The 19,496-nt window shown below is 43.3% G+C and overlaps 1 protein-coding gene across 4 annotated transcripts in view; it reads right to left on the bottom strand.

Annotated features, from left to right (window-relative positions):
• Positions 1-6,330: 6,330 nt before the first annotated feature.
• The window catches only part of DPYSL2 (dihydropyrimidinase like 2), a 129,530-nt gene continuing 116,364 nt past the window's right edge, over positions 6,331-19,496 (bottom strand). For all 4 annotated transcript variants that reach the window (XM_077152846.1, XM_077152848.1, XM_077152849.1 and 1 more), the window contains exons 11-14: positions 17,710-17,880; positions 12,873-13,052; positions 10,508-10,673; positions 6,331-8,853 (exon numbers count right to left, since the gene is read on the bottom strand). In XM_077152846.1, coding sequence (XP_077008961.1) covers positions 8,762-8,853; positions 10,508-10,673; positions 12,873-13,052; positions 17,710-17,880 — 609 coding nt within the window. In that variant the 3' untranslated portion in view covers positions 6,331-8,761. The remainder of the gene's footprint in view (positions 8,854-10,507; positions 10,674-12,872; positions 13,053-17,709; positions 17,881-19,496) is intronic.

Genomic DNA, 19,496 nt, shown 5'->3' with positions numbered 1-19,496 from the left:
CCCTTGATATTTATGATAGGCATACCTGTATATTCAGAGTCCTCTTCAAGAGCTGAGGGATAAATACAGCAAACCTTTGGAATGATAAGAAGATCAAGGGAAAGAGCTATCAGAAACAGAAAGCCTCAAAGTAAAAAAAAAAAAAATCACTACACATCTGATCTTCTTTGCAGAGGGATTGATCCTACAGGGCTGTGAACTACAAAGGCCTTAGAAAGGCAAAACACTGCCCTCTTCTTCCCTGAGGAGTCCACAGTTGGATCCCATCAAGGATGCCTGGTCCCCAGAGGGTCGCAAGATAAAGCTGAAAACAGCTGGTCCCAGGCGAAGTCCTAGCTTCAGGAGTCCAGGCCACTCCTCGCGGGCCTCCACGCTGCTCCCATTGCCCCTCCCACTGGGTTGGTGGGATGGTTTCTGTGTCATGAAAGGAAGTGTCTCTGGGTGGGGACTGTGAGTAACGATGGCATGGACGAGGCCTATCCCCAAAATAATCCCAGTGTAGCAATGCCCTCAAGTAGTCGAACCATAAACATTATAAGCCACAGGGTTTGGTCTTCCTTAGCCTTCCTCATGCCCCTTCCATGGGCCGCTGCCCAGAGTGGAGGCCAGTCCTTGTGGCCTCAGCAAGGCCCTTGCTGCCAAGAGTGCTCTATCCCCTTCCTGAAGCCACCAGCCCTCTCCTGGGATCAAATCTTAATAAAATGAGGGTACATCCTGTTGCTCATTTTCAATGCATTTTCATAGACATTGTTTTGTTTAATGTATCAAAAGCCTTATAAATATCAATTATATACATACATTTGTGTGTATACACACATTTCTCTTCCCCAAATTCACTCAATTTCCCCAAGTCATGTATATAAAACAAGGCACTCAAATTATTATTGTTTTCCTTTATAGTTTTTATCCTCCTCTTTTAGAGCCTTCTAGGCAACTTTCTCCTGGCTCTTTTTAAATATTGTTTGGGCTTTTACATTTTTTCTTACCTAAAGCTCCTACATCCCTTAACTTGTGATGCTTTATTGGTTTTCCTCCAAAGCTCTCATTTGCCCTCATCTCTACTCTCTGAGCTTGCCTAACCACCTGCACAGTCTTATGCTATACTTTATATCTCTATACCCACATCCTTCTAGAAGGAGCTTTCTCCTATGAGACACCAGCACAATAGTAACTAAAAACATGGCCTTTGGCACCAGACTGCATGAGCTCAAAGCCTGGTCCTGAGCGAGTTGCTTAACTCTGAGCTTCTCTCTTCATTAGTATGACTGCAAAAAATAAGGTTCTCTTCTTCATGAGTTGTTGCAAAGAGTAACTGAATTAATATGTGTAAGGCCCTTAGAACAATACCTGGCACCTAATAATAAATATTAGCTATTATCATCATGACTTTAACCAACAGATTTTGTCAAACAATCGACAAGTCTAATTGTTCTGAGGTCAATCTGTGTCTCAGTATTCTACCATTCTCTGCAGTCAACTAAAGACCTTTTCAGTCAATCAATTGTAGATGTCTTCATCTACTAACTGCAAGGATAGACAGTTAAGACAACAGCTTCTACTGTTCTTGTGCCACCCTGTACTCTTGCACCATGCCCAGGTATAACTTGCCCTTTCCCATAAACCATCCTAATGAGGAGTTAGGTGAGGCTTACATCAACTCCATCTTGCAGAGAGGGTACTAAGATGCTCAGAAGTTAAATAACTGTCCATAAGACACACACCCAATCAGTAGCATGTCAGGACTTATCCCCATCTCAGCTGATGGCTAAAAGGAATGGATCTGGGGGGCCAAGATGGCGGCTTAGTAATGTGCGTGCGTTTTTAGTTCGTCCTCCAGAGCAACTACTAAATAACCAGAAACAGTACAGAACAGCTCCCGGAGCCACGACAGTGACCAAACACACAGTGTACCCCAATCTGGACCAGCTGGACCGGCTGCGAGTCTCCAGAACAGTGAGTTCCCCAAGCCATACGCACTTCCCCAAGCCGCGTGCAGAGTTCCCTAAGCCGCAGCAGCCGGTGCCCGGCACCCCTCCCCCACAGGCAGCTTCCCGGAGGGAAACGAAAGAAACTCTAATAGCAGAGACTGAGTCCAACCAAACACCAATAGTGGCATTAATAAACAAATTCTGACTACTAAAAATAGGCTCCCAGCTCAGAGAAACTGGTCAAGGCGGAGGAAATGGAGCCTTCTGAGGCTGTTTCTATGGAGGCTTGGCTGCCTCTGGATTCAGCAGTGGGACTACTCGGGCTGCAACTGCCCCAAACGCAGAAACAGGCTGCTTTCAGGGCTGTCTCCCACCTGAACCTTCCCCACAGGAGGGGTGAAACACAACTCAGGTGGAATCCCTCTCTCAAGGAATTCAGACCCCAGGGCTTCACAATTTGAAGCCATTAAAACCAGCCTACAACCTTTCCTCTGTCTCCACCAGCCCCCAGCAGGGAGAGCCTTCCAAAGTTAAAGGAGCCACATCTTTTGCTGGTGGGACCCGCAGACAGACAAGCGCCACATACTGGGCAGGATAAGAAAAACAGAGCCCAGAGATTTCACAGGAAAGTCTTTCAACCTGCTGGGTCTCACACTCAGGGAAAACTGACGCAGGTGATTCCTTCCCCCTGAAAGGAGGCCAGCTTAGTCCGGGAAAACCCGGCTGGAGTCTGTAATACCTATGCAGATCCTCCTAAGGGTGGGGAGGGAAAAGGCACCTTACAAGCAGGACAAGAAACAAGAAAACAAGAACTGAAAAATTACCCTCTGTTAAACAAAACTCAAGCTAGAGGCCAAGAAAAAGCTGAACTGAAGGTCAATGAACAGATAGACAACAAACTCATCTAGCAAGAAAACTCTAGGTAAGATAAGTGAAAGCAATCTCCAGAATAAACTAATTAAGGTAATTAAATGTCCAGACGCAAGCAAAAAATAACAAATCACACCAGGAAAATTGAAGATATGGCCCAGTCAAAGGAACAAACTAATAATTCAAATGAGATACAGGAGCTGAGACAACTACTTCTGAATATACGAACAGAAATGGAAAACCTCTTCAAAAACCAAATCAATCAATTGAGGGAGGACATGAAGAAGGCAAGGAATGAACAAAAAGAAGAAATGGAAAGTCTGAAAAATACAAATCACAGAACTTATGGGAAGGAAAGATACAGTAGAAGAGATGGAAACCTACAATGGTAGATTTCAAGAGACAGAGGTTAGAATTAGTGAACTGGAGGATGGAACATCTGAAATCCAAAAAGAAACAGAAACTATAGGGAAAAGAATGGAAAAATATGAGCAGGGGCTCAGGGAATTGAATGACAATATGAAGTGCACAAATATACGTGTTGTGGGTGTCCCAGAAGGAGAAGAGAAGGGAAAAGGAGGAGAAAAACTAATGGAAGAAATTATCACTGAAAATTTCCCAACTCTTATGAAAGACCTAAAATTACAGATCCAAGAAGTGCAGCGCACCCCAAAGAGAATAGATCCAAATAGACGTTCTCCAAGACACTTACTAGTTAGAATGTCAGAGGTCAAAGAGAAAGAGAGGATCTTGAAAGCAGCAAGAGAAAAGCAATCCATCACATACAAGGGAAACCCAATAAGACTATGTGTAGATTTCTCAGCAGAAACCATGGAGGCAAGAAGACAGTGGGATGATATATTTAAATTACTAAAAGAGAAAAACTGCCAACCAAGAATTCTATATCCAGCAAAATTGTCCTTCAAGAATGAGGGAGAAATTAAAACATTTTCAGACAAAAAGTCACTGAGAGAATTTGTGACCAAGAGACCAGCTCTGCAAGAAATACTAAAGGGAGCACTAGAGACAGATACAAAAAGATGGAAGAGAGAGGTGTGGAGAAGAGTATAGAAAGAAGGAAAATTAGATATTATATAAAATACGAAAGGCAAAATGGTAGAGGAAAGTACTACCCAAACAGTAATAACACTAAATGTTAATGGACTGAACTCCCCAATCAAAAGACACAGACTGGCAGAATGGATTAAAAAACAGGATCCTTCTATATGCTGTCTACAGGAAACACATCTTAGACCCAAAGATAAATATAAGTTGAAAGTGAAAGGTTGGGAAAAGATATTTCATGCAAATAACAACCAGAAAAGAGCAGGAGTAGCTATACTAATATCCAACAAATTAGACTTCAAATGTAAAACAGTTAAAAGAGACAAAGAAGGATACTATCTACTAATAAAAGGAACAATTCAACAAGAAGACATAACAATCATAAATATTTATGCACCGAACCAGAATGCCCCAAAATACATGAGGCATACACTGCAAATACTGAAAAGGGAAATAGACACATCTACCATAATAGTTGGAGACTTCAATTCCCCACTCTCATCAATGGACAGAACATCTAGACAGAGGATCAATAAAGAAATAGAGAATTTGAATATTACAATAAATGAGCTAGACTTAACAGACATTTATAGGACATTACACCCCACAACAGCAGGATACACCTTTTTCTCAAGTGCTCATGGATCATTCTCAAAGACAGACCATATGCTGGGTCACAAAGCAAGTCTTAACAAATTTAAAAAGACTGAAAAGGAATGGATCTGCTTTTTCTTACAGAGATATGTACTACAGATGTTTATCAGAGAATGCGTATTTCAACTCACTGCCAAACAGAAACAAACAACGAAACAAGACCCAAAAAAACTTCCTGAAGGATATGCATTTGACTTACTTTTTCTAGATGCTCTAAAATCCACCTTTTTATTAAATCAGACCATCCAAAAATTATGTATTTGGCCCCACTGTTGAGCCATATCCTGCCCAGGGACCCTGACACCCAGGTTTCTGGCCCTGGTTCGTCTCTGGAATGCCCACCCTAACCTTCCTCCAGTGACACCTCTCGCTGGGGGTGAGGCACTGTGCCCAAGCAGAGCCTGCGTTGTCCTCTTCCAGGCCAGCTTTGGTACCGGTGTCCTCACAATTCTCTGCTCTGATGGACCCAAGCCTATGTTGTAGGATATACATGGGCCTCCTCCTTAGGTCTGGCCTTCTAAGAGCAGACGTCAGAGTTGGCATGGGCCTCTCTGGGGCAGTTGTTTGTTCAGGGTTGGATGGAACTTGGATACACAGGCTGAACGTTCTTGGCATGTACATGGTGCCCTCCATGGTGTGCAGGGAAGCCAGGCTGGGAAGAGGAAAAGGATGGGCTGTGGGGCTGGGGTCTCCATTTCAACTCTTGCCGCAGGTGCCGTAAGTGTTGATGTGAACTTTTAGTCCTCCTCTCACGGAGAGATGTGATTTTACTGGCCCACAGTGCTCTGCTGTTGGCATGCAGTAAAGGGCAGGCTCAGAGCCAGTCCTATGACCCTCAGCATTGCACTCTTGGGAGGATCCATGGAAGAACTTTCCCTTAGTTCTTAGGAAATGTGCCCAGGTCCTGCAATCGCTGTCTCTCTTCTGAAAGACTAGTTTGCTTATCTGCTGGTCATTGTACATTTTGTAACTGTTCATGCTCCCCATTTTTTTTTATTTGTTGCTAGAACACTCAGAACGTCCTAACAAGTTTACAACCTATTGCAGGCATTTTGCACTAATTTCATTTTTCTATTCTCATTTTCCCTTTGCCCCCAACAGTCTTTGCTTATAAAATCTTGGTATAGTGTAGATGTTTGTAACTTTCATATCCTGTTTGGACAGGGCTGGAAAGAAAACAAAAAAGGGAGCAAAGGAAAGAAGAAAGGAAAACTAGAAGAAAGGCTCATCCATTTGATGGGCCCTCTTATTCATTGTTTTCAGAACCAATAATGCTCGTGTGAGGTAACAGGAGAGCTATGAAAACCAAGCATCCATACCTGCTGAGGTTGGCTTGGTCTTCACCCTGACACACATTTGTGACACTGGTTAAGGGAACAGGACCCCATGCTTTATGTCCTGGTTTCCTGCAAGCTCCTGGACTAAGCTATAGATACAAGTTCTTTCATGCCCTCAAGTTGCTTGAGGATTTTCCAGGATAAATAAGCTGTTAGGAAGCAGGAACCCACACTAACCTATATGGTTCCACCCAATTCCCAGGTTCACACAGAGGTTTGCAGTTTGCATCTGGAAGTTCTTCTGGCTTCCCTATGAAGAATTCTATGAACTTCTGACATTCAGCTGTGTCTTGCACCCGCTAGCTCCTGTTTTATTGGAAACAGACCTCACCTTGTGGCCTGGGTATGGACTAACCCTAAAAACTCTTGAAATGAGGCCAAAGACTCGAGTGAACTCTTCAGGAAGGAAAGTTCTGTGGGAGACACACACCAAGGAACAGCCTCCTTCTTTGAACATCTCAACACAGACACACCCCTGAAACAACCACATTTTGCTTTATTAGGCGTTCCATGGTAATATAACACAGAGTTCTTAAGGAATAATAAACACAAGACATGTTTTTTACCATAATTATTTTGCTATTAAGACAGTGGTTACAAAAAAAGTACTCTTCTGGCTACACACATTATCAGCTTCAGCACTGAAAGTTCCTCCACTCATGAGTCACAATCACAGTTCCAAGGATTAAAAACCATCTATTATTAAATCCTACATGGTTTAGAGCATCAAGTCACTGCAGTTAATCAGTTCTGAGACACTGTCAATTTATTTTAGCATTTACATATGACATTCATTTAACAGACACAAAGCAAGCCAACAGGTACACATGCTTACACAGCCTGTGGAAATCTTCGGGTTTCAAATTGTTTTAAGAAAACAATCAAAATAACCAAAATTACCATGACTTGGTACAGGAAAAACAGGAAGACTCAAGTGAATACTAAAGAGCTGCAAAATGTTTCTTAGAATTGAAACAAAAAATTTTTTCCAACTTGTTCAAATTTCCTCTAAGTGCAGGTGAGAAAAAAAAATGCAAATATATTAAGTCAACCAATTATGTTTAAAAGTGCAATTTACTTTTAAAATAACAAATAAACAACAACAAAAAAAACAACTAAAACCCCAAAGGCAAAATGTGTATGTGTAGACAGACAAGTGTAACGATGTAATGACCTACTTTTTTATGTTATACTTTACAAAAGCAGATTTGGTTTTATAAAAGCCTGTAAATGTAACATTGCTTAAGAGAATATGTAAACACATTTGGAAAGAGATGCAACATAAATCAGCAAAGACAGGAATGGAGCACAAAGGACTCTGCTAGTGGGAAATGGTCAGAGATGAGGGGAGGGAGAGATGGAGATGGGAGATGACCTATGGCCCAGAGGTGGCCACACATTTTATTTGTAATTTTTTCCCCCTCGAAAGCTCTAGAGTGACACACCATTCATAAAAGAGATTATGCCACTTAAAAAATAAAAAAATTTTAAGTCAAATTTCCCAAGGATTTTCTAAGTTTATAAGGCCTCCCTATACAGCATTATTTCTTTCAAAATAATCGGACAAGAAAAAAATGTTTTCTTCCCCAAATGAGAAGCCCCAATGTGTTCTGAAATCCCAAAACAGGAAAAGAGAAGGCTCTCGGGGCCAGACTCCCTCTAATTCAACACTGAGCTGATAGTTGGTTCACTTGGGTTATGAGACTCAACTTTACAGGTATGGCCATCTCTTAATCTTAGCTAGTTAGCACTGCACAGAGGAAATATTCTCACGTTCTGCAGCCTCAGACTTCTTGAATATCTCAGCACTGTTTGAGGTTCTACTTTGGGCCCCTGTGTGACAGCATGGGCAAGTGGACTCAGTCTGCCCCTACACCTAGGAAACATCTCAAAATCAAATGCATGTCCTTGGGATGGCAGGTGGGTAGCACCAGTCTTGCATGGGCTAGGACAGCATATTACTCTAGTTGAAATGGCAAAGCTCAAATTCTTTAGGGCAAGTTCCTGCAGGAACAGTAAAATGGTAGATCTGGTGATTTGAAGAGACAATGGGAGAAGGGAGAAAAAAATACTGTCTCAGCAACAAAGGCTGGAGAAAACAGAGACAGACATTTGAAAATATTCATGAATGAAAAAGCTAGAGAGAAAGAGAGAAAAGCAGAGGAGGAGAAGAGAATCCTCAAAAGATTGAATCTGCAGCAAAATCTAGGCCAAAATGAAAACATGCCCTTTATCAACAGCTGACCCAGAAGACTGGATAATGGAGATGCGGATACTCTGGAGCCACTCAGGAGGGACATTTTGAGGCTGCCAGTCACCCTGCATCAGCCTGATGATTACGTAATTGCATCATTAGAATGTCCAGTTCAAACCCTTGCATTAATATTGAATTAGACTTTCCAATTTAGTATTTAAAAAAAACCTCTCCCCCCAACTCCCACCCCTGCCCAGTCCCATGAAGAATATATTTTTTAAATTAAAAAAGAAAAAAAAAAAAAAGGCAGCTCTGGGAAATTCACTTTATCTTCCTCCATTAAAAGGAAGATGCTAACAAGGACAACAGAGGTTGGAGATGACAAACGCCCTCTTGGCGATGTGCTCTGTTTCGCGTGTCTGCGTGTTGGATGCAGTTCCGTGTACGGGGTTGGTGGAGAGACTTGCACGTGATATTCATAGGCATGGAGGGAAGTGGGTGAGCAAAATCAGTGACTTCCAGGGGAGGGACTCAGGGAGGGGCCCACCAGGGAGCCCCAGGAACTGGCTGCCCCACAGTAACTATCACAGGCTCTTGAGAAAAAAAAAGAGAGAGAGAGAGAGAGAGAGAGCGAGAAAGGAAGGGAGAAACTCTCAGAATGTCCTCGGGTGTCCCATCCCTGTCCGCGGGCGGAAGGCGGAGGTCCGGGCGCTCTAGCCCAGGCTGGTGATGTTGGCACGGCCACCAGGGGGAGCCACGATGCGCTGGGTGGTGCGGCGCGGGATGTTGTCGTCGATCTGCGCGCCTGCAGAGGAGGGCGGGAGGGAGACAGGGCCATCACCGACAGGACCCAACCCGAAGCGGGAGGGAGACACGGCCATCACCGACAGGACCCAACCCGAAGCTCCCGCTTGACCCCCGGGAGCGCGGCACCGCAGAAAGAGCCTGCGTCCCGCTCACGGAACCTCGCTCCCAGTTTAAACCGCAGGGCAGCCTAAGGCACCCACGCTGAACAAAGCAGTCCTCGCAGAAGCTAGCTGGATCGAGACTTGAACAAGCAAATATATATATAATATATAATATAAAAATATTATCACTATAATATATAAACACGTCATCTGTAGAACGTGGAAAATATACCACCACCACATGCCAGGCTTCTGACTCATCCAGATGACATCCTGTCCCCGAGCCTGCTAAGGATTCTCTGAAGACACGTTCTAGCCCCTCTGCTACGCATCTACTGTCTAACTTGAATGTCACAGTGAGACATGACCGTGCAGATATTATGTCCATCTTATAGAGGCTCAATATTAAAAAAAAAAATTTTTTTTTTTTATAAATGCTGTATGGTGGGTTCACACTTCATTATTTTGCCGTGTGGATATCCCGTTATTGTAGCACCGTTTGCTGAATTTTTGTTTGTCTGTTTTGCTTGTCTGTTTACTTTGGGGGAAATGCGGGGACCAGGAATTGAACCCTGGTCTCCTGCACGGCAGGTGAGAATTCTGTTACTGAACTACCCTTGCACCCCCCCCAAATATTTTTTTAAATTGGTATTCCACATAGGGTACCTATGATAAGCCTCTAACAGTGTATCAGACAAGAAAAAATATGTATCTGATTAACTGTTTCTTTAACAGGCTGCATAAATGTGGATTCATGTTAGTGGCTCAAGGAGGCAGAAAACTAGAAGATTCTTTTCATGGGAGAAAGACTGGAAGGAAATTTCAAATAAGGAAGCTCTCAAATCGACCCTCTTTCCACCCCTTTCTGGCATCACATATTTTCTCTAAGTAAATAATTAACAGGTATTGTTGAATTTTTGTTTGTCTGTTTTGCTTGTCTGTTTACTTTGGGGGAAATGCGGGGACCAGGAATTGAACCCTGGTCTCCTGCACGGCAGGTGAGAATTCTATTACTGAACTACCCTTGCACCCCCACCCCCCAAATATTTTTTCCTAAATACTTCAGCTCTTTCCTAAATACTTCACATGTATATTATTAACTCATTTAAACCTCACAACAACCCTGTGGGGTAGCTATGTTACTGCTCCTATTCTACAGATGAGGAAACTGACACTAGCATTGGCCACAAACTTAAGCTGTTGAACTCCAGACTCCACAAGCTTACGTACTGCACATGCAGAGGAAAGAGAAGTCTGGAAAACCACAACTCCTTTTGAAAGATGGACATCACTAATCGAAACAGTGTCCTCTGGCTACATTAATATTGCCTACAGTACACGCGTGGTAGCATCATCTGTGATATAAACTGATGTCGAGATGCACTTGCTGTGAAAATACATCTCTGGTGGTGTCAAGTATTTCTTGCCTGGGGAGAGTAGGAATATCATTCATTTCTACTTCTGCTCCTTTTAACAAAAGCAATTTGAGAACCTGCCACTCCACTGAGCTTGGCTCTGAAGAACGGGAACCCGACCAAACCATAAACCTACCAGACAAGCTGAATCCAGACTGATGCAGGTTCCGGACGGGGGGTGCCTGCTGCTTGGCAGGAGACGTCTTGGCCGAGGAGGCGGGTGTGACTGTCTTGGGGGTCACAGATACCTCACACACGGGTCCATCGTACAGGCCGCGAGGAACTCCTCTCAGCTCTGCCAGCTGCAAGACACAAGAGCCCCTCAACTCAGGCCGCGTTCAAAGGACAGCTTCCGGGCGGGCCTGAGAGCAAACCTCTCGATGCCAGGATGGGCCAGCAGGCATGTGGGACAGAAGGCTCTGCTTGCGGACCAGGCAGCAGGGACAGGTGTCAGTGTGGGGGCAGCTCCCACTTCACTGCCTACAGCTTCAGGCCGAAGCTGCTGATGAGTCTTTCTTACCATTTTCTCCCCACAGCACTTCAAATTTCAACACTGTAGCAATCCCCAAACACCTTAAAGAGAATCTGATCCCATATACAAGATTAGGACCCAAACTTCCTTTCCAACCTCATGCCCGCTTTAAGCCTCTTGGGGTCCATCCCTTTCTGCCCCAAATTCCCAAGCATCAGTACTCCATTCTTTTTACCACGTTCTGAATACACTGTATATTTTCATGCTCTTGACATTTCCATGCTATACTTTGAATTTCCTTGTCTCCCTTCTCTGACTTGTCCAACTCTGACTTAACCTTCAAGACCTGACCCTAATGGTGCCTCCCCGTGATGTGACGTGCCCCTCCCCGGGCCCTCGCTGCACGCTTGCTGGTTGGCCATAGACACCTCCTATCTCCTCCACTGGAGTTTTCAGCTCCGGGAATAAAAAGGCCATCTTTCATCAGGCTCCAATTAGAGATTAAGAATTAAGCCGAATCTGGTTGGGACAAAGATAAATCAGAATAAGAGTAAAGGATGATGTTGCCTGCATTTTAGAACTTCACCTACTATATGTGCGCAAAGGAAAAGAGTTCATTTTGTCCAAAACCTAAATTTTCTGTAGCACACAATCTAACTTAACCTGTCTGGCGAGTTCAGTTAAACAACCTAAATACATGAAACCTATAATTGGCAATGAGGTCTTGCAATTCTGTACAATTTAAGGTAATACCCAGATACATTCCAGAGTATGTTGGGCAAATAATTAAAAAGTATTGGCAGGCAGTGTGATGGTGGCTCAGTGGCAGAATTCTTGCCTGCCATGCTAGAGACCCGCGTTCTATTCCCGGTACCTGCCCATGCAAAAACAATAGCATTTGCAAAGTCCTTTGAGGGACTGGAGTAAAAATATGAACTGTTAAGCTTTCCCATCTGGGAAATCCCTGATACTCTCTCAAACATTAGAGACTCCTAAGTTAATAGATCAAACCCTTGATCTTGAGACTTGCTCTTATGAAACTTATGACTATAATGGAGAAGCTAAGCCAATCTATAATTATGCCTAAGAGTTACTTCCAGAGAATCTCTTCTGTTGCTCAGATGTGGCCTCTCTCTAAGCCCAACTCTGCAAGTAAAACCATTACTCTCCACCCTACTCGGGACATAACATCCATGGGTGTAAATTTCCCTGCCAACTCCCAGGGAGGAGTCTGGCTGGCCCTGGCACTGTGGGATCGACAGTATCTTTCTGACCAGAAGAGGGAAAAGAAATGTTACAAAATAAGATATTAATGGCAAGAGATTTTAAATAGAGTTGAGAGGCTATTCTAGAGGTTTTGCAAGCTTCAGCTAGATATTGCTAATTGCCATAGTATACCAAACTCTAACCAACAGTACTCCTGTAAACCCTACAGAATACCCAGGGCTCTATCTGAGACTTTATAAAAGTTTTCACTCACTAAGTTTATTTTTCAGAAACTTCTATCCTCCAGATGGTTCCTAGGCCAGATAAATTCTGAAACCAAGAAGTGCCTGTCTCTCCGAAAGCATCAATCAGTTGCATTCCCCTACCCAATAATGCTGACATCCCTTTTCAACATGAGGAGCTTAGAATGGTCATTGGCCAAATATCCCTAAAGCTTGGAAGAAAGATCAAAAGAGAAGGAGGAGTTGTAACAGAGAAGACAGGATTTAAGAAATGAGTATGACTGCTGAATCATTACACAGATATTTCTTTTTAGTCTCCAGTACCTTAGAGCAGTTAAGTGATGCTGTAAACCCAGACTACACTTTGAAATTTATTCTAAAACTACTGTTAAAATGTACTTCTAAATTCATCACTTTTTTATATACTTATATTTTATAATAAAAATGTTTAAAAAGACCATGTCTCCCTTATCTCTGTATCCCCAATACTCACCTCGATATTTTGATTCCAAGAGCTTAGTAAACATTTGTAGAATTGAACTTAATCCATGATCACAATTCACAAGGACATAACCACTCACCCTGCTCCGTGCCTTGATACGCTTGTAAACAAAATCAGGGAAGGGCTTCCGGGGAATGTAGCGCCCAGAGCCTTCAGTGACATGGAGCGTGCCATCTTCCAAGACAATCTTGCCCTGGCTGATGACCACCAGAGGAGAGCCACGGCATTCCATACCTTCGAAGATGTTATACTCGAGAGACTGGAAGAAGGAAGCATGGTAGCTTTAGAACAGACCCTACTATTCTGGCTAGACCAAGTAAGCATGGAGGCACCCACTACCCTTACATGATGTGGACAAAAATCCCAAGAGGCCTGGATTCCAGTCCTGACCAGTGACCCTTAGGCTGTGTCTTCATTCTCTTGACTCTAAAATGGAATCCTCTTTTCCAATCTCTCATTATTAAGGGAAAAAACTGAATAGAGTAACTGCATGGGAAACACACATGGGTTTAAGTTGTAACTGCCAAACAAAGATAAGGAAAATGATCCCTGCCATTTGTAGCAACTTTGTTCCCACCAACTCAAACTACAGTCAGGCCTTCTCTGACCAAGTTCTAAATTTAATCTTGAAACAGGGCATCCACAAGTGGGTTTTCCTTGTGGCCTGCCTGGTTTTCCAATCTGTTAGCAATGTGGTCAAACTGAAATCCCTAAATGAAAGGCTTGGAGTAACTTAAGAGACATGTCTTAGATAAAAAGTTTGAGGTTGAGTTAATTTCCAAAACAATGCAGTCATCCTTTTGGTTGCAAGTTTTTCAGGGTGAAACAGAGACATCTCTGTGTGCCCTTTTGGAAAATATGCTGGTTCTCTACATAAATGTGGAGTTGGAGAAGAGGGAAAAGAAAAATAGAGGGCATTGTACCCTGGTATTAAAAAAATTATACGTCAGAGTCCCCATCTTGTAGCTTCCGCTCATTAGCGCTACCTCCCCTGATTTCAGAATGCTTGCTGCTTCTTCCTGCCTTCTGTGTTCACAGGCACAAATGGCTGTGGCTGAGGCCAGGGGAGGTGGTTTACAGGTTGCTCCAACCACACAAAGCAGCTTGGGTTTCTGGGAAAATTCAAAAAGCTAAAAGTCTCAGTCTAAGATATTAGCACTAAAGGAATGAGACTGTGAACAGAAATCTGTAGGCACACACCACTTTCAGGATACCTTTTCTGCTCAGTGCAATGGCTGGCAAGTATGGAGAAGCTTTGGGTTGCATCACCAACAGGGAATACATGCGCTGTAAAAAATCAGTGCCTATCTTACATTTTTTAGTGGAAACAGCAATGAGGGGGGGCATCAGTATGTCTCTGGGTTTGACGAGAATAATGTGGAAGCTGCCTAAAGATACTGAGGCCGAGAAGCACCCACCGACAGGGAAGAGGGCTCTACAGGTGGAGTCTCAGAGACCCAAGTTTGGGTGACCAAGCCTCATTACTCTTATCAATTCTAGGACACTCATGTCTGAAATCATTATATGTCTTTCAGTAGATGGAGCTGTTATAATTGCTGCCAGCCTAGATTGAAGTTAAATTCTTCCAGAGAGGAATTAGGTTTGCTTTTCCCACTGGCTTGGGAGACTATCAAGCTGAGGCCATTTTACACTAAATTCTCAACTTGAGGTTCTTCTTGGACCATGCCAGCTGTATGAATTCAGACCACAACCTGCATGAGTACCTGCTTTTAGCTTAAATTCTCAGGAGAGACCTTTTTCTCCTCCAAACACACAGCACTTAAGTCAAGGCAGGCCTTTTGTGTGGCAGATTCATTTCTCATTTTACCCTTACCCTAAGGAACAAGCTGACATTTGGTGTCCCAGTTTTTTATTGGAAGTCTTCTATTAGACTACCCATCTTGGGTGATTTCCCCTTCTTAGTGGTAGATAAAATAATGGGACATGAAAACTGATGGCATCTTACATTTAGTGAGATCCAGGAGTTGTCTGACTTTGGGTCCATCACATTAGTTTGGGTCTGTTCATATGCTTCCCGCCCCAAGGCTTATGTGAAGACAACACACACAAAAACCACCATATGTGTATAGGGCACTGTGAAAGCATCCTGACACCTTTCGAATAAGCTTTGGAAAAGTATGAGCCATCTTTTATGGTCTGGGTCAAGCCCAAGCTCTTCCATTTCAGCTCCAGAGCTGACTGTCTCTGGCCTGACAAACTCCTCTAGAGCCCTAACAGATTTAGTAATGAAGATGACCTTGGACATGGAGCCCTCTTCCCTAGGCCCAAATCCCAGGTCTGACCTTGGACAAGCCAAATGAATTCCTCTGAGTCTCAGCTTTCTCATCTATAAGGGAATTAGGCCTGATCCACAGGACCAATGCCAGGATGAAAAGAAATAAAATGGGGCCATGGTGGCTCAGCAGGCAAGAATGCTTGCCTGCCACGCCAGAGGACCCGGGTTCGATTCCTGGTGCCTGCCCATGTTAAAAAAAAGAAAAAAGAAATAAAATGAACCAAAGGACCTGGCACTCCTTGCACATAGTAGTCAACTGAACTTTCCCAACAAGACTGTAATCACAGCTCTTTGGGGTCAAAGATATCATAAGGTGCATATATTGAGTTCAATTACCTATATAAATGACTGATCTCAAGCATCTATAAGAGCTTTTGGATCATCATCTCCCCTTTTTAAAAGATGGATAAACCAGCCCCATGACTCTAAGTAACTTACAACTGCGAAGTCCATAGTGAAAGCAGAACCCAGGGTATTCAAAACCAACCCTCCATCAAACCATGAGGCAGTAAGGATTCATGCTTGCCAGGTACGGATGTTTTTAACCTACATCCACACGGGCACACTAAAATTACTCATCTGGCTAGATGCCTGGAAAATCCAAGCAGAGGCTGAGCAACAGGTCTGTCAATAAAGCTAGATGTTCCAAATTAAATCTAATCAGCCCCACAGTAGGAAATACCACATTACATGGGGAAAGCCTTCTATGTGTATTTCCCCAGATGATTAATGTCACATAGGCAGGCTTAATGTTGGCTCTTTAAAACATGTGAGACCTAAAAGAGGCACTTTTGGAAGTAAGCATTTCTTCTACAGGGTCACCTGGGGGTATGGTAGGGTGGCAATATTGCTTGGGTGGAAATCTGTCTGTAGGGCAAATCTGTCTTTACAAATTTTCACTCCTTTGCACTCTCTTTTCTTCCTAAGACAAGAGCTCCAAATGCAAGGTCTTCAACTATGTCATCTGAATCTTACACAAGTGGCCCTATCGTCCTTTCTATTTCCTCAGGGGGAAGGAGAGGGAAGCATTTTCTCCATCTAACCCTGACCAAGAGGCTGCATAAGCAGTCTGGCAGGGCAGAGCCTTGACAATTTTGGGTTCTAATTCTGGCTCAACCGCGAAATAGCTATGTAACATTAGACTGGTCACTTAAACTCTCTAAGCCTCCATTTATTTATCTTCCACATTGGGATAATAATACCAGTCCTTTTATTGAGGTCAAATGAAAGAGTAAATGAGAATGCAGTTTTAAATGCATATTAATACATAAATTCACTAGGCAGGACTGCACAATCTCTGCTCAAGAATTACACATTGTCGGGTGGGCCACGGTGGCTCAGCAGGCAAGAATGCTCGCCTGCCATGCCAGAAGACCCGGGTTCGATTCCCGGTGCTGCCCATGTTAAGAAAAAAAAAAAAAATTACCCATTGTGGATCCCCAAGAGCTTCTGATCTAAATTGGAAGTGGGTTGACTATAAGACTATCCTGTGAAGCTAATCCAGCCAGAGGAGAAGGAGGAAAAAGCTAGCCAAAAATACTTAGAGTTGAGCAGCTTTCGCAGAAGGAATCCACCATCCCAGCGCCTGCATGTGCCAGCAGAAGCTGGAGGTAAGCTCTGTAGCCAAAGAACCTCCAACGAAATGTCAGAGAATCGGGAAACGCTGCAGGGCCCAGGCTTACCCTGGAGAAATGCCAAAACCTGCCTCTGAGCTGTCATGCACCTGGGGGAGGGTCAGAACTCACTGACCCTAGCTATCTGGACTGGACAATATGGAATCATATTCCCTGTTGAGCTACCTTTCAATTTATAAGTTCATCCAGAATACCCTCTTCAATGATGAGTCATAGGAGCTCCTGACACTCAACATTTCTGCCCTATGCCCACTTCTCCTCCAAAGTTCTCCTTTGTCAATGTTCTTTCCATTTGGTATATATACAAGGTTTTCTATTCTGTATCAGTGATTTCTAACACCTCTGCTTAAGGCCCACTGGTATCAGAGAATCATAGGACATGCAGAGACCTTATCCTAACCCTTATTTGCATCTGAGGGGCGTGAAATGCAGAGTCACCTGCCAAGGGCCCCACCAGCAAGAGGAGGTGTCCACAAGCTCTGGAGCCCAGACCAAGAGGGAAGGGAGACCCTTAACCTGCAAACCCTAAAACCATGACTGGAATGGCTAGGGGGATGTGTATTTTATCTGGGTATAAATCAAAGTCAATTAGTTCTTATAGGGTAAAAGCCACTGTCATTTGGGTTTCTGTATGGCACCACTGACATGAGAAAGCAGAGAATGGAAACAGAGAATCAAAGCTCCCAATGGGGTATCTCAGGAGTGGACATTTGAATGTGTTATTTAGGTTCCTTGCACCAAACAGGCGATCACAAGAGGTGCTACACCAAATTATTAAAATGGAATGGTGCCCAGCTTCTAGGAACTGCCAGCACTAAAAGAGAGAAAAATAGCCCATTTTTCTTAGCAAACTGCAAGTTATAGCCTAAGAAAAAGTTAATTCCTATCACAGCTGGTTCTTTTAATAAATCCTAAGACTCTCCGTTTCTTGGTCTCTTCCTTTGGGAACTCGTCTGGGTTAAGTCTGCACCGTTAGCAGGCCTTACGCTGTTGTGTGTCTTGGCAGAGATGGTCTTAACGCTGTCTGGGTCCCAGATGACTAGGTCAGCGTCAGATCCCACAGCAATGCGGCCTTTCCGGGGGTAAAGGTTGAAGATTTTAGCTGCATTGGTGCTGGTCACAGCCACAAACTGGTTCTCATCCATCTTCCCAGTGACCTGATGAGTAGACCAACACACACACACACAAACACACACACATACACACAACGTGGGTTAAAATGTTGAAGTGTGGAATACTATTTAGCAATAAAACAGAACAAGCTATTAAAACTTGAGAAAACTGGGGCGGGCCGCGGTGGCTCAGCGGGCAAGAGCGCTTGCCTGCCGTGCCGGAGGACCCCGGTTCGATTCCCGGCCCCAGCCCATGTAAAAAACAAACAAACAAACAAAATACAATAAAACAAGAAAATGTTTAAAAATGTTTCCCTTTCTTCCTCCCTTCCTTCCTTCTCTGTCTTTCCTTCCTTTAAAAAAAAAAAAAAAAAAAAAAAAAACTTGAGAAAACTTAGATGGACCTCAAGGGCCTCATGCTCAGTGGAAAAGCCAGTCTTGAAAGTTCAAACATGATGTGATTTCATTTATAGCATCTTCTCAAAATGACAACTGTACAGGGATGGAGAAGAGATTCGTGGTACCAGTGGTTTGGGCAATGGAGGGAGGGGAGGAGATGTGTAAATAAAGGGGTAGCAAGAGGGAGCTCCTCCTGCTGATGGAACACTCCTACAGCTGAGTTGCGGTGCTGGGTCTATGACTCCACAGTTGAGAAAAAGGCATAGAACCATTCACACGCATTGCACCACTGTTATTTCCTAGTTCCTATAATCATGTAACATGTAACTGTGGAGGGTTAAGGGTACACCTTAAGGGTACACCACTCTAGACTATCTTTGCAGCTTCTTTTGAATCTATAACTATATCTAAATAAAAAGTTAAAAACGAGTCTGGCCTATATTCTGGAGCAGCTAGAAGGAAAACGCTTACAGGATCCTATGGTAGCCCATTACAAACTCTGGGATCTGTCCTGTAACTACTTGGTGAAGAGTACCTTAAAATTATTGTTTTGTTTTTGTTTTTTATTTCTTTTCTTTGTCTTTATGTTATACTATACAATAAAAAAGTTAAAAAAAGGAAACTGGCATTTTCTGGAGTACGTAACAGCTTCAATTGAGCACAGTAATAGACATAAAACTATGAATATACTAAAAACCACTCAGTTGCATACTTTAAAAGGTTAAATCTTATGGTTTGTTCACTGTGTCTCATAAAGTAGGTACTTAAAAAGTAAATAATAAAACCAAGCTAAAAATGTAAATAAACAAAGAGGCTGGGGGGTGCAAGGTGGTTCAGTGATAGAATTCTCACCTGCCATGGGAGAGACCTGGGTTCGAGTTCTGACCCATGTATTTCCAAAAAAATAAAAAACATTCAATAAGTGGTGCTGCAACAGTGGATAGTCCCATGGAAAAAGAATGAAATGTGACCCCCACCATACAGCATACAAAAAAGAAAAGATGAGGCTGAAGAGGTGGGTATGCCTCTTCACGGAGTATCACCTGGTGTGACTGGCTGGTTTTTTCAACAAAATACAGGCAAGAGAAATGGGCTTTTACTCTGGCAGACCTGGGAGTCTCGACACCACTTAAGACTTTACCCAGCAGGCCTTTGAGTATCCATCACATTCCTCAAGTCCTTCCTTTCCCTGCAATTTCTCATCTCGACCGTTGGTGCACCACTTTTCCTTTGATATTCAAGGAAATGACTACATATCTCCA

This window comes from Tamandua tetradactyla, chromosome 3, assembly GCF_023851605.1.
Source record: "Tamandua tetradactyla isolate mTamTet1 chromosome 3, mTamTet1.pri, whole genome shotgun sequence".
NCBI lineage: Eukaryota > Metazoa > Chordata > Mammalia > Pilosa > Myrmecophagidae > Tamandua > Tamandua tetradactyla.
This window is presented reverse-complemented; position numbering and strand designations above follow the sequence as displayed.